We start from the raw sequence: 13501 nt of genomic DNA, 5'->3' as shown, positions 1-13501 counted from the left end.
AAATTAATGATCATAATAAAAGATAATCACTTTTTTAACTATATGATTAGTTTCCTAACAAAGTTCAAAATTAAAACTATAATCTAAATTTCAATTTCAAACTATTAAATCCAATAATATTTCAATTTCGAAAAAAACATATAAAAGATAGCTTAATTTAAACAAATAAAAAAAATGGGTATGTGAAGACATCTTGACAAGAAGGGTTAGTTATTAGAACAAAAAAGAGAGAACAAAGAGATACCAATGGAAACCAAATAACTCACCTTTAGATAAATTTAGATTTAAAATCCTAATTTGTTTTTATAAAAATTAATTTAGATTCATAAATTTCTTTTAGAAAAAAAAAACCCCTTAATAAAAGGTGAAGCAAATATTAGCTAGGGAGAATACAACTTTTTTAAAAAAATATCATCTGTATATTTAATCATATTAAATTATCTAATTATAATTTGACATGCGACATATTTTTTCTCTTTTTTTAAGTAATGAGAGGATATTGCACGAAGATAAGTGCTCGTGTGACAAAACAAATACTAGACATTTAGTTGTTAGAAAAATGTTTCAATAAAAAATTAGTAGATAAAACATTAATTATTACGATAAAATATGTCCTTATAAGATTATTGTTTTTTTTCTAAAAAAAGAATAAATATAGATGTAAAATATTTAAGAACTCACTTATCAATAAAGTATAAGAAGTTATACAAATTAAGTTATTTCTTTTAGAAGAATACTATCTTTGTGAGTAAAATTAAATTTAAAATAGGTCAATGACTATGAACCAAGAACTTAGATCAAATGAGCGTGGATATAAATATGCGTTTAAAATTATAATTATAATTTGTTTAAAATTAGAAAAATAAATAAATGAATCAATAATAATCCAATAAATACATCATAAATTTATTGAAGTAAGATTTTTCCAAATTAGATTTTGCAACTAACCACTTAAAAACAAAATCAAAGACTATTTGTTGAAAGGAGTAGAAATTTGAACAATTGACTTGATGTGGAGGCTCAATCCACATAGAAGAAACTAGAAAGCATAAATGTTGTATATATAACATCAATAATGAAGACTCAAACAATGACATCATATATATATTGTTACACTATTTTGTATGCTTCATTTAATATAACGTTGATAGACATGATTATGAATGTTAATCTACCTCTTATTTATGTTTATATAATTGCGTTACTTTTCCACTTATTAAATTATACTTTGTACATACTAGTAAACAACACGTGTGATACACATGAAAAAATTATAGTTCTAACTTAACTTTATGAAATCGGGACATTCATTTCAATATTTTTCATATTTATATCATTTTTATATTCACAGTGTAATTAGTGGAAAATGAATTTAATTTGTTTACCCAATTCAAATTTCATTTATTTACATCTAATCAATATATATCCAAATAAAGTGGAAGATAGAAAGGTTGTTAGTTGTGTAATAACATATAGCATTATGTAATAACAATTATGGAAGATGGAAAAGTTACATTATGACCCTAATAACATAGAGCGTTAACTAATATCAAATAACATAGAGCGTTAACTAATATCAGTTATGAGATCAAAACTTTTTTTTTTTAAATAAGGATACGAAAAGTTAACATAGTGTAACTTTTATCTAGTTGAATGTGAAAATGACCACAAACGTTAAGGATGTGTTTGGTTGAGATTCTAAAATGTTTAGTTTTTCCAAAAAAAAACTATTTTGAAAAAAATGGTAGTATTGAAAAATTAAAATAATGCATTTAAGAAAATTATTTATAAAATAATCTATTTTGGAGAAATCTTTAAAAACCAAATTCACATATACACTTATAAAAAAGTTTAACCAAACATTAAGTGTTTAAATTTTAAATTCATCTCCAAAAAAGTGTTTAAAAGGAAATGTATTATTGAAAAACATTTTGTTCTTAATTCAATCCAAACGAACCCTAAATTATGTGAATGATAAAATTGTCACTAAAGTAAGATTATAAAAAATTATAATTAAAGGGTAAAATATCCACCGAAATTATATTTCCTTTGAAATTATGAAATTGTAAATGTGAAATCATATATTTTTTAAATAATTTTGTAGGTAAAAAAATTAAAGAAAAGACTTTAATATTTCTTACTTTACACATTTTATTATCTTCATTTATACTTAATAAATTCCATCAATATTTACAATGTTTTAATAAAATCAGAGTACAAGTCACTCAACCATTTTATTAATAAAACAGCTTAAAACAAAAAAAATGAAGTGAAGAAAAAAAAAAGGAGCAAGATTTCCATGGCTATATATAAAAAAAATTCAATATTACACGATTTAAACATAAAAGAGCATAGATATATGTACATGTAAGCCACGATGTTAGTAGTTCAAGTTTCTCCAACTTATGTTGTGTACTAAAAAGAAACTTATAAATGAATGAATAAACACAAGCATATTTGTATATAAAAAACAAATAGACAACAAAATAAAAAAAAATAGAAGAAAATAGAAAAGCATGATTTGATTTATTATCCATTTTTAACATTTTGTTGTAACTTGTGAACATGAATGAAAAAAATAATGAGATATTTATAGCCAATATTTGTAAATGAAGAATTTGGAAGGAACCTTGAATTATTCAAATTCCAATTAAGTAGGATATTCTATTCATTTTTATTATATCTAACAAAAAAAATCATATATAAATTACAAATTTGGTTAAGTTTAATCCTGATGATTTCAAGTTAGAATATAATCCTCACAATTTTGTAAATCTTTTTGTAAATAATTTATATAGTTCGTTACAATCCTCATAAAATCATAAGGACTATTTATAAAAAAATTACCAAACCATAGGACTAAAATCCAACTTTGATCGAATTATAAGGCTTAAATTTACAATTTAAGTTATATTTTAATTTACACTAAAAACATAATGTCCAAAAGTGTTTCTAGGTCACAAATTTCAAAACGTGACATTTTTGTTCATAGAGGAGAATTTTGAATTAATCAAAGGTGCCATTGTTTCATATATGAAGAAAAGTCAAGAGCCTTTTCTTTTATCTTATCTATTTTATGACCAATCTTTTTTGAAAGTTGACTCCAATTTGTCCTTACAAAGGGTTAGATATTAGATGACTCGATAGAAAGTGACACTAAAAGTTTTATAGAGATGAACATGGGAAGTGGTCATTTAACAATTTTGTCCACACTCTAGTGAAGTTTTTCTTACTCAACCCTAGACATGAAGACAAATCAAAATTTTAAATGTATGGATAATTTCATTATAGTTCACTCTAAAGGTGTTAAAAAAACTCTTGTTAGTATGATAAATTTTGTTCAACACAACGTATAGTTTGTGTTGGACTATTGACTTATTTGGGTTGGATTAAAAAAACAGTATTCTAGTCCATGGAGGGAGTTGGGAAAAGTAGGAGTATAAGTAAGACTTATGAACTTCACTTATTGTTTGGCTCGACCTGGCTCGACCTAAAAAGTTTGTGGCTCTTATCACAAAAAAAGTATGGTCGACGCACTCCACCTAAGAGAGGCTGAAAAATGAGTTGTATTTTGACCTCGTTTTAAAGGAGGGAGGCTGAAAAATGAGTTGTATTTTGACATCGTTTTGAAGGAGGTTGATATGAATTTGATTAGGGCCTTGAAAACGAGACTAGGAGTTGGTTTTTAGACCGAAACAATGACATTGAGCTTTGAAAGAAATTGACAATTGATAAGCTGATGGTTGGAGAATAAGTTCAAGCGAAGGATTGCAACAATCATGGTTGAGTGTTCATTACTTGATAAGAGCTATTTGTTATGAAGAAACTTACAATTCCAACAATTGTGTTAAGTAGAAATGTGATCAAAGTCTCACATCAGTTAAATAAGAGAATGATCACGAGATTATAATTAAGGATAACTATCATCAATGGTATAAAGCCTTTTGGGTGAAACCAAAACTAAAACCATAAGTGATGAGAGTGTATGTCTAAAGTAATATCATACAATTATATGGAGATATCTGAAGGCATGCCGTCTAAATTGATATTTGAGCATAGGGATGATCAATCTCCTAAGGATGATTGTAGAGTTATATAGATGTTTGTTGTACCTAACAAACCGCTATCACAATTAACCTAAGTGAGAAAATGTCCTCTACTACTGCCTTCTCTCCACATTTGCAAGTGTAATGTAAAGTTTGATGATTTGGTTTTTCAAACAGAACTTATTAGATTATAACTTGAAATACATATACCATTATTGTTATTATACCATTATTGTTATTATTTAAAAAAAAAAACAAGATTCTTTTAACACTTTTATCATTTCTATTCATTATTGTTGTTTGACCCTTGTGGACCAATAGTAATTTTTAAGTATACAATTGAAAATGATTCAATTATATTTGGTATGGGGACTATCAAACAAATTTGGTTACAATCACACCCATTTTAGATGATGATCGATAAAGGTGGCCTTAAATTCACAATCCATTATTAATTCGTCACAAAGTGGCTGCACCCAAAAGAAAAAAAAAAATAACTTTTCATTCAATTGGAGCAGCCGTAATCGGTAAGAACAAACGAGATCCAAAAAAGCAAGAAGAAAATTGAAATTCGGAATTCCAAAAGTGATCAAAAGCGACAATTATCAAGTGGGTTCTCTTCTCTTCACCTTCGTGCGTCTCATAATTTTTCCTTGCCTGATTAAGAAAATACGTGTGTGACAAATCAGGAAAATTTCAAGCAAAATTCATTTCAATTTTCACACCCCTCATTTTCTTCCTTCCACTTGTCCTCTTAGATCCGATCTATTCATCTCCTCACTGCCACAGGTGCCTACTTCTAATCGGTTTCTTCCCAAATTCTTCTTCTTTTTTCCTCTTCCTTCATGGGTTTTTCTTCTTTTTCATGTTATTGGTTTTTTTCTTCTAAGAATCTCCCCTGCTTTACTGCTGCAAAACATTTGGGTTTTTGTGTTTATAGTTGTTTGTATTGATTTTTGGTGTTTCTTGATGAATTGGGAAATCAAGAGGCTGGCTTGGTTTTGTAGAGTCGTATAGGATGATCAATGATATACAATATTGAATTGTGTGAATTTATGTTTGGTTTCGAGGAAATTGAAATCTTACGTTCATTGTTGTGAATGGATCTTCGTTTTTTTACATCTTAAGACTAAAGGGTGGGTGTTTAAATTAGTTTTAATTTGAATTCTGAAATATATGCTGTTTATCTTTAGGACCTTTGGGCTTGTGCTGCTGGTAGTAGAGGTTGCGGTTCAATGTTTGAGGAGGTGCTCTTGAATCCTCCTTTTCGTGACAAGGAAGGTTCTTTGGTAGTTGTGTTGTTTTGCTCCTTTACAGGGCATTTGGCTTGAGAAAAATAGTATAGTATGCAGAGGAATTTTGGGATGTGATTAAGTTTAACTCATCCCTGTGGGGGTTCGTTGATACTGTTTTTTTAAAATTACATGATTAATATGATCCAGGAGTGTTGGTTGCTCGATCAGGGAGTTCTTCCTCATTTTGCCTTTTAAGGAGAAAGGGCCACTTTCTTGGAAAAGCCGGGGGTGCGTCTTGTTATAGGTTTTATAAGGAGAGAAATAAATAATTATGGAGTGTTTAGAGGGTTGGAGAGGGACCTAGTGATGTGTGGTCCTTGGTAAAGTTCTGAGTCTTTCTCAATTTTGAAGACCTTTTGTAACTACTCTTTGAGTAACATTTTAATTGCACCCTGTTCTTTAGAGTTTTTGTAGGCAAGGCATGGTTTTTGTCCGTCCTTGTATTCTTGCATTTTTTGTTAATGAATGTTATTTCTATGGAAAAAAAATACTACATGGTTAATATGATTCTTTTGGATTGAAGCTACTCTCTATAATTAGGCGTCAGGGTTGTTTTTTTTCCTTATGCTCTTGTATCCTTTTATCCATCTCGTTGAATATTTAGTTTCTTATAAAAAAGAAGATAGCATCAAACGATGCCTGGTTGACAAGTGTTGTGTGTAATTATTATAGAACTAAGAGTTAAAATTTGATTCTCATGAATGATAGATCAAACCTTAAGGTTGGTTTTTGAAAGCGTTGTGGATGGGGATTCAGACGATGGGTTCTCAATTGAACGGCCAACAATCTCATTTACACCCTGCCTCATTGCCAAGGCAAAACTCATGGTACGGTCTTACTCTTGATGAGATTAAAAACCAGTTAGGTGGAATGGGAAAGCCATTAGGCAGCATGAACCTTGATGAGCTTCTTCATAACATCTGGACAGCTGAAGCCAACCAATCCATGGGAATGGAAAGTGAGAGTTCCTCTTCAGTACATTATCTCCAACGTCAGGCCAGTTTCTCACTTGCCAGAGCATTGAGTGGGAAGACTGTTGATCATGTGTGGAAGGAGATTCAAGAAGGGCAGAAGAAAAAAAATCGTGAAAATTTGAAAAGTCAGAATAGTGAGACTACACTTGGTGATGTGACTTTAGAGGATTTCTTGATACAAGCTGGGATTTATGCCGAGGCTTCTCCAAGTCCCTTGGATGCCATTGATACTATGACATTGACAGAGAAGAACTTTTCACCAGAAATGGGATTGTTGTCATCATCCCTTTCACTTGGCACACTGTCAGATACAACAATACCAAAACGGAGAAGGGATCCCTCAGACACACTTGAGAAGACTATGGAGCGGAGGCTAAAGAGAAAAATCAAGAATAGGGAGTCTGCTGCTCGTTCTCGAGCGAGAAAACAGGTCATTACTTGGCAAACCTTTCCTCTGGAGGACTATTTATTTCTCATGTTTCTCTGTTCTGTTAATCTCTATAGCTAACCTAGTGATTCAAACGTAGGCCTATCATAATGAACTGGTGAACAAGGTCTCACGCCTTGAAGAAGAGAATTTAAAGCTCAAGAAGGAAAAGGTGAATGATTTTTCCACTAGTGAATTGTTGTGTGAGCATTCATCCATATGCCTTGCTTGATTTACTAACTTTTAACTTTCAATGAAACATGAAACGTCTATGATCGGATTTTTTAGTTCACAAAACCATGGAATACATAGTTTGTGATGTTTTTGCCTACATGCATTCTCAATATTAGCATGCTCCCAATCTATGGCTGGTGATCAAACATGACTCTTTATGAGAGTTATTTTGTGCTTGTCTGTCTTACCCTACATGTATTACTCAAGTCAATATCAAATTATTATCATCCCATTGACTTTCTTAGAGTTAGAGATGCTAATTTGAAGTGGGAGATTCATATAATTATCACTAGGCCAAAAGAAAAATCCCTTGAGTCTGCTTATAAATTGGTGGTCTCCTATATAGACTATGTTCACAAATTAGAACTGAAAATGGGAGGATAACAATAGTGTTCCTTCTCACAATTCTTGAGCTATCAAGGTCCCACTATAATAAAGGATTTATGTTGCCACCTGTTTTGGCAATGAGAGAACCGGGGATCTTTGAGATAATACTGGTGTTTATTAGAACTTGGGTTTAGGAGGAATATTGATGAAATTGAACTTTGAAGGTGTTCTCCCTAAGCTCTTCTGATTGATGGTTATACTTATAGTCTCAATGGTATGACAGATGGCAGATTGTGGAATGTAGATTTCCTGGGAACTCTCTTTTCTTCTTTGCTTGAGCATTTGACTAGAGAATGCATGGTCTTTGTAAAGCCATCTCCTTGCAAATTCTCTTTGGACTCTTCTCCTTGTTGGCTGTAAATATTGGATAGAAGCCAAAAGACCTTTAATTCGGCCACCTCTTCCTCTTACTACTTCAGGACAACTTACTTACCCTCGTATCTGTTAGGGTTCCACCTAACAATTATCAATATCTAAATATAAAATAGGAAGAACTACCAGATAAACCAGGTACGAGGCACTTGGAACCTTCCTCTTGAGTATGCTAACTCAAGCCTTAAATCACTTGACAGTTGCTTCCCTTCCCTAAGCTCCCTCTATCTATTTATAACCAAATACACTAACTCCCTAGCTCAGTATCCGTATGCCCTTACTAATGTCATACTAATATCCCTAGCTAATGACGACGTAATAAAATCAAGCATAATTACAATTTTTTAAAATCTAGAAACTAAGCAGGATAATATGTACTCAAAATAAAACAGTAGTCACGCTTATGGTGTGTGAATGCAATTCAATATCATATGCAAAAAGAGGATCCGTTCTTAGTTTTCAACTCAGTCAATCTCGGTTTAGTTTGCTTAGATGAAATGTAAGTATATTTCTTCTTGCTTGTAATTTTTCTTGATTGATGAATTAGATGCACATTTGTTGTTTGACCGCCATATATAAAATATTTGTTCCACATATAGTTTTGAATTGTTCTTTTTTAGTTTTCTTCTTCTTCTTCTTTTTTAATTTCGAATGATCCTTCTACCTAGTTTTCTCTCTTACCATCTCTGTGAGCTAAAATGCTTCTGTTCTTCCAACCACTGACCCTGTTTCGTCTAACCAAGCAGGAATTCGACAACAGGATGCAGAGCAAACCAATCTCAGAACCGAAGTATCAGCTGCGTAGAACTAGTTCAGCTTCTTTCTAAGCTACACCTTTAGTACAAAAGGTATTGGTTTAGGTCTTATGGGAGAACGTTGGATTGAGTATATAGAGAGATTCAGCTGAGTCTGTGTGGATACAATGCTGAATAGTGTTTGGTTTACATGTACAGTACTGATTGATGCATATCCTATTTTCAATTATAGAGCAGCAAAAGTGCAAGGTTTATAATTTTGGTTTTGTTTCTTTGGGATAAATGTCAATCAATTCCCACATAAAACTAAACCATCTTTTTTTAGGTTATCTGCAGGTTTAGCTATTAAATTTAGTGATTCTTGGCATTGATATGCTCTAATTGTGTGTATTAACTCTAGGAAGCATAACCCATTTCGTATATGTTCTTGAACCAATGGTCAAGATTTTGAAATTATGTATCCACTTAATGAATTAATTTACAAAAAATATCCTCTAATGTTACTTTTATCTCAACCCTTGAATTTTATCAATACCCTTACTGTTGGTTTTGGATGTCAAAAATACTCTGAACTTACAAAAGTTTTAAAAATACTCTCTAACTTAAAAAAAAAAAAAAAAAAAAAGCTTAAAAAACACTCTTAAAGCTTAAAAAACACTCTTACATCGTTAATTAGCTCTTATTCCATTTTCTTTTGTTAACCATTTGAGTACACATTTATTTATAGCTATTCATTATTTGAGTGGGTATACCATTATGATAGTTAAATATCAAACTTATATTTAAGATATATATTGTTCACATAGTTTATTCACTTTATGATGGGATACAAATCTCTTAAAGCTACCATTTATGCAATTCTGATTTTATTATTTTTCAAATTTTAATTTCCCTTCATGTCTTCTTTTCATAAACATTAATAAAAAGAGTTGCCTTTTTTTGTAATCATAATTGCTTTGAAGTACTCATCAAAGTACCAGAAAATAACACTGAAGACAGAGATAATTCCAAATAATTCATATTTAAAAGTTTTAATTTCTAACTATTTCTTTCATTTTTCAAATATAAAATTTAAGAGAAGATCAACCAGAAACTAAAATAATTACTAAACATATTTCTGTTTCATAATTTTAGTTTAAAAAAATAAACCTGGTAAACCAACAGCATCCCACAGCTCTTTCATTTTTAAAGTACAAAAAATGAAGAGCACACCAGAAAAACTAAAATATTTACTAAATACATTCATGTTTTGTTATTAACGATAGTATATATATATTTTTTTTTAAAAAAATAGAACTACTAAAACCCTATGTTCATATGAAAACGTGGGTTGACTCAGTGCTATTGGCATAACTTTTATACCTAATAATCTCCACATGTTGTACTAAAAAAGGAAAAAGAAATAGTATCTTAACCGACATTTTAGTATAAAAAATAAAATAAAAATAACTCCTATGAACTAACATCATAAGATTATCAACCGCTTGCCAGGTTAAGACTCATTTTTCTTCTATGAATCAAGTGTGTGCAAAACTTTCATTTTTGCTTAATGTCGGTCTAATTTCTAGGAAGCAAACTCCTCTATTAGAATAGTTACTTACAAACATCAATATGACCCACGTAACATTATATCTTTTTTCTCTTTTAGTACAAACTGGGAATTGGAGGATTCGAACCTGGAATTTCTTGTCCTTAGTTATGCATGTGTCAGTTGTGCAAAACTCTGGTTGACAAGATAAGACCAGACTTGGGGCTTTTCTAATGGTTGCAAAAATTTTAAGTCACATATGGTCCGATAAGTAGAGCTTGCACAGAGTTAACTCCTTCTTAAGGGTTTGAGAGAAGGGGAGGCTACAACTTTTTCCTCCTTGAAGGGTTGGGTTGAAGAATCAGAAAGATTAGGCAACCTTGAAACACTACCTTTTCCTTTCTTGGCATTTGGCCCAAATTCCTCTATCATGTATTTCCATCCATCGATTGGTCTCCGACGACTAAATATATGGGTCTTGATGAAACTAGCAATCTGCATATGAAACCAAGGAACTCGGTAATGGATACACTCAAGAGAGAAAGTTTCATAAAATGAATAGAAAATCTGAAGTAATGAGTTCAAAAATCAATGGAATCTCATACTAGATTGTTCCTTTGAAGAAGCAACAGTGCAGAGGGAAACAATGAGAAGGTATCCTTGATTAAAGAATGTTTTAAGATTGTAACATCAAATTTTCAACCATTCATTAATCATTTTCTATTGCAAACAATGCAATGATACCAGTTCTGTTATCGAAGAACTGGTTACAGTTTTCTTCCATGATTTTTCTAGTTTAGTAATTTTTTATCGCATTCTATGTGAATTGGTCTGAATTTGAGTTCTGAATTCCATGTTATATGCATACAGACCTCTGGATTTAGTTGGCATGATAACATGAGCGATTAATTATTGTATCAGTAAATAACTGTGCTATAATTTAGTTATTATATGAGGAGAAGAAGCCAAAGAGTCGTGTGATTATATCCATTTCAAGTTTAGTAATCTAGCTAAAGAGAATGATCTTCAACAGAGTTAATGAGGGTGAGGCATTCGACCTCTTATATGTCAACCAATTGAGCTACAGTAAGTTGACTTAAATGTTCATATTGTTTCTCATCCACTTAGAATTCTTTGCTTCGTTCGTGTGATTACTCAAAATTTCTTTTAAATTCCGTTAGTGTTTCAAATGTACTCTTTCCTTGTATATTTCATCTTTCTAATGACATGTTCCGTCTCTCTTCAGAAGAAATATGTTTAAAGTTTCTTTTACGGAAGTAACAATAGCAAAACAAGGAAATTGTAATGCACCTGAAATTTGTTGTAAGCAATACGACGATCAAACTCCTGCTGGAGAATGTCTTCTTCTCTTTGTGTCATCTCCCATACATTTCCATCATGACCTTTGGATAATGTTTCCCATCCATCAGGTTTATTTCTGAACTCCGAAGAACTTGGAACTTTTGAACGGTTTAAATCATCATTGACTGATTCAAAAATCCTACAACCATAGCATAGCAGTTCAGATTTGTTGTGCTTGGAGAAAGGAACAAAAAAGAAAAGAAACAAAAGCTTTCAAGGCAGTGACTTGCATACGTATTTTCCTTATTGTGTTTCTTTTTCATATGAACAGGTTTTGAGTGGCCACTCCTTAAATTATGTTCTTGACCAGACCATTAATCTCTGGCTGGCTTAGGATACCCAAGCCAATTCTTGATGACTAAGGTTTCTAAGTTGTTAAGTATCTTTAAGACTTGTGTTTTGTCGGAATGCTTTGAATATGTTATATGGCACTCCAAACAACTAATTTAAATTCATATTTGCGTTACTTACAATTTTGGTTCAGAGTTTTGATGAAAGCTCTCTTGACTCTGTAATATGATATTTTCTTACTAATAATAAGTTGCTCTCTTATTTTTTACGTGAACTTAACTAACACACAGTTAGTGAGCCACTTAATCTCTCTGTTGATTTCTCTGCTCCATACATTTTTCAGTTTTCTTCGTTTGTTGTTTTCCTAACACTGTCGTTAGCTTTAATACCAAATTTACCCCGCCATGGGCATAGGCCACGTTTTTGTAATTGTCTGTTGGGTCTTATTCTTTTAGATTGGAGTCCTTTTTTTAAGTTACAGTCGGGACTCTTTTCATGGGGCTAGTTCTATTTTGTGCCCTAGAATATTCATTCACGTTCGTAAATAAATATTTGGTTCTCCATTAAAACAATGCTAGAAATTCAGGTATCTTGCAAGATTCCAAACCCTACTTCCTCAATCCAATTAACAAAACATCTACACTAGATAATATGATCAGCAGAGAAAAACCACAAACATCAGGCTTAAACCATTTGCACTTAACAAGAGAGAAAGAATAACTCACTCAGAGCAGCTATCCATCAATCTTTCAATGTCATCCCCACTGCCAGCAATGGAATCCCCCAGCCTAGCCTCCTCTTGCTTCTCAATCTCCTTCATCCACAAATTAGCATGAATCCTCTGCTTCTGCAATCTGTAATCTTTCTTTATGTTCTCCAAGCTATAAAGCGACCCACCACCGCCACCACCATCACCTCCCTTCTCTTCCTGATTCACTCCTTGTTTCTGCGTTTGAGAAGCCTTCCGCCTCTCATCCCAATTCTCAGTCATATCTTCAACAAACGCTTTGGTATCTGCATCAACGTCCGACGGAAACACAACCGTAGGGTTTCCAGACGGGAAGTTCACATCACTCTCCCATGGCGCCTTGTTCTTTGGTGAAAGGTCTTCAGGAAGCCAAGCGGACTCCCAAGTATCGTTCCATTCATCGTCGCCGTTGATAAACTTGCCGGCTCCGGAGGACGAGGAAGAAGAAGAAGATCTGGTGGAGAAGGATCTGCCATGGAAGAAGGAAGAACCGAAATGAGGTTGTTTGATTTGGCGAAACAGTTGAAGAATTTGATTGTTGTCTGCTGAAGAAAGAAGTTGAATGCGATTAAGGGAATTCATGGGGTGAGGAACAAATGAAAGTGGAGATGAAGGATTTAAGGGTTTAAGAGTTCCAATAAAACCGTAGCCTTTTCTATTGCAATATTGATTTTGGATCAAATACCCAAAAAAAAAAAAAAAATTCATTTTGTTTCTAAGAAAATTGAAAATAAATATGTGATAAAATGTTGGATGAAAATTGAACATGTAAAGAGATACGATAGCCTTATAGTGCTAATTTTCATATTAGAAAGTTGATATGTTGTGATACGATAGCCTTCGAGAGTGCTAATTTTCATATTAGAAAGTTGATATGTTGTGATATGATAGCCTTCGAGCTAATTTTTATATTAGAAAGTTGATATGTTCTAATATGTTCAAGCTATATGTATGTCTTTCAACCTTTGATATGAATTTGAAACTTCCTTTTTACGTTCATATAAACAAATCTATCTTAGACTTATTAGATAAAAATTTGAAAGTTTAGAAACCTACCCAAAAAAAATTTTCAACTAATATGG

The 13501-nt window shown here is 31.9% G+C and overlaps 2 protein-coding genes across 6 annotated transcripts; one reads left to right on the top strand and one right to left on the bottom strand.

Moving 5' to 3' along the window:
- The first annotated feature begins 4506 nt into the window (after window positions 1–4506).
- LOC101222720 (ABSCISIC ACID-INSENSITIVE 5-like protein 2) lies at window positions 4507–8943 on the top strand. Of its 5 annotated transcripts, none has more exons than XM_031885059.1 (4): window positions 4507–4655; window positions 5240–6745; window positions 6843–6914; window positions 8482–8943. In XM_031885059.1, the coding sequence occupies exons 2-4, from the start codon at window positions 6086–6088 to the stop codon at window positions 8560–8562; spliced, it is 813 nt and encodes a 270-aa protein (XP_031740919.1). In that variant the 5' UTR covers window positions 4507–4655; window positions 5240–6085; the 3' UTR covers window positions 8563–8943. The 5 variants fall into 5 exon arrangements, with proteins under 5 accessions (XP_031740919.1, XP_011660079.1, XP_004144092.1 ...); XM_011661777.2 differs by having other exon boundaries at window positions 4508–4655; window positions 6050–6745; XM_004144044.3 differs by lacking the exon at window positions 4507–4655 and adding an exon at window positions 4663–4835 and having other exon boundaries at window positions 6050–6745.
- Window positions 8944–9893: 950 nt separating this feature from the next.
- Window positions 9894–13061, bottom strand: LOC101222958. The gene is made up of 3 exons (XM_004144045.3): window positions 12397–13061; window positions 11330–11519; window positions 9894–10513 (listed from the first exon to the last, which is right to left on the bottom strand). Exons 1-3 carry the CDS (start codon window positions 12999–13001, stop codon window positions 10307–10309), a joined length of 1002 nt encoding a protein of 333 aa, XP_004144093.1. The 5' UTR covers window positions 13002–13061; the 3' UTR covers window positions 9894–10306.
- Between the last annotated feature and the right edge of the window lie 440 nt (window positions 13062–13501).

Source organism: Cucumis sativus, chromosome 1, assembly GCF_000004075.3.
Source record: "Cucumis sativus cultivar 9930 chromosome 1, Cucumber_9930_V3, whole genome shotgun sequence".
In the NCBI taxonomy this organism is placed as follows: domain Eukaryota; kingdom Viridiplantae; phylum Streptophyta; class Magnoliopsida; order Cucurbitales; family Cucurbitaceae; genus Cucumis; species Cucumis sativus.
The sequence above is the reverse complement of the archived record's forward strand: the minus strand, read 5'-3'. Positions and strand labels throughout refer to the sequence as shown.

Excerpts from the sequence above, each read along its gene's own strand:
- LOC101222720 (XM_031885059.1), top strand. The coding sequence starts at position 6,086 with ATGGGGATTCAGACGATGGGTTCTCAATTGAACGGCCAACAATCTCAT. Across the intron at positions 6,746-6,842 it reads GTTCTCGAGCGAGAAAACAG|GCCTATCATAATGAACTGGT; the intron begins GTCATTACTTGG and ends ATTCAAACGTAG. Across the intron at positions 6,915-8,481 it reads TAAAGCTCAAGAAGGAAAAG|GAATTCGACAACAGGATGCA; the intron begins GTGAATGATTTT and ends CTAACCAAGCAG.
- LOC101222958 (XM_004144045.3), bottom strand. The coding sequence starts at position 13,001 with ATGAATTCCCTTAATCGCATTCAACTTCTTTCTTCAGCAGACAACAAT. Across the intron at positions 11,520-12,396 it reads TTGATGGATAGCTGCTCTGA|GATTTTTGAATCAGTCAATG; the intron begins GTGAGTTATTCT and ends CTATGGTTGTAG. Across the intron at positions 10,514-11,329 it reads TTGCTTACAACAAATTTCAG|ATTGCTAGTTTCATCAAGAC; the intron begins GTGCATTACAAT and ends TTTCATATGCAG.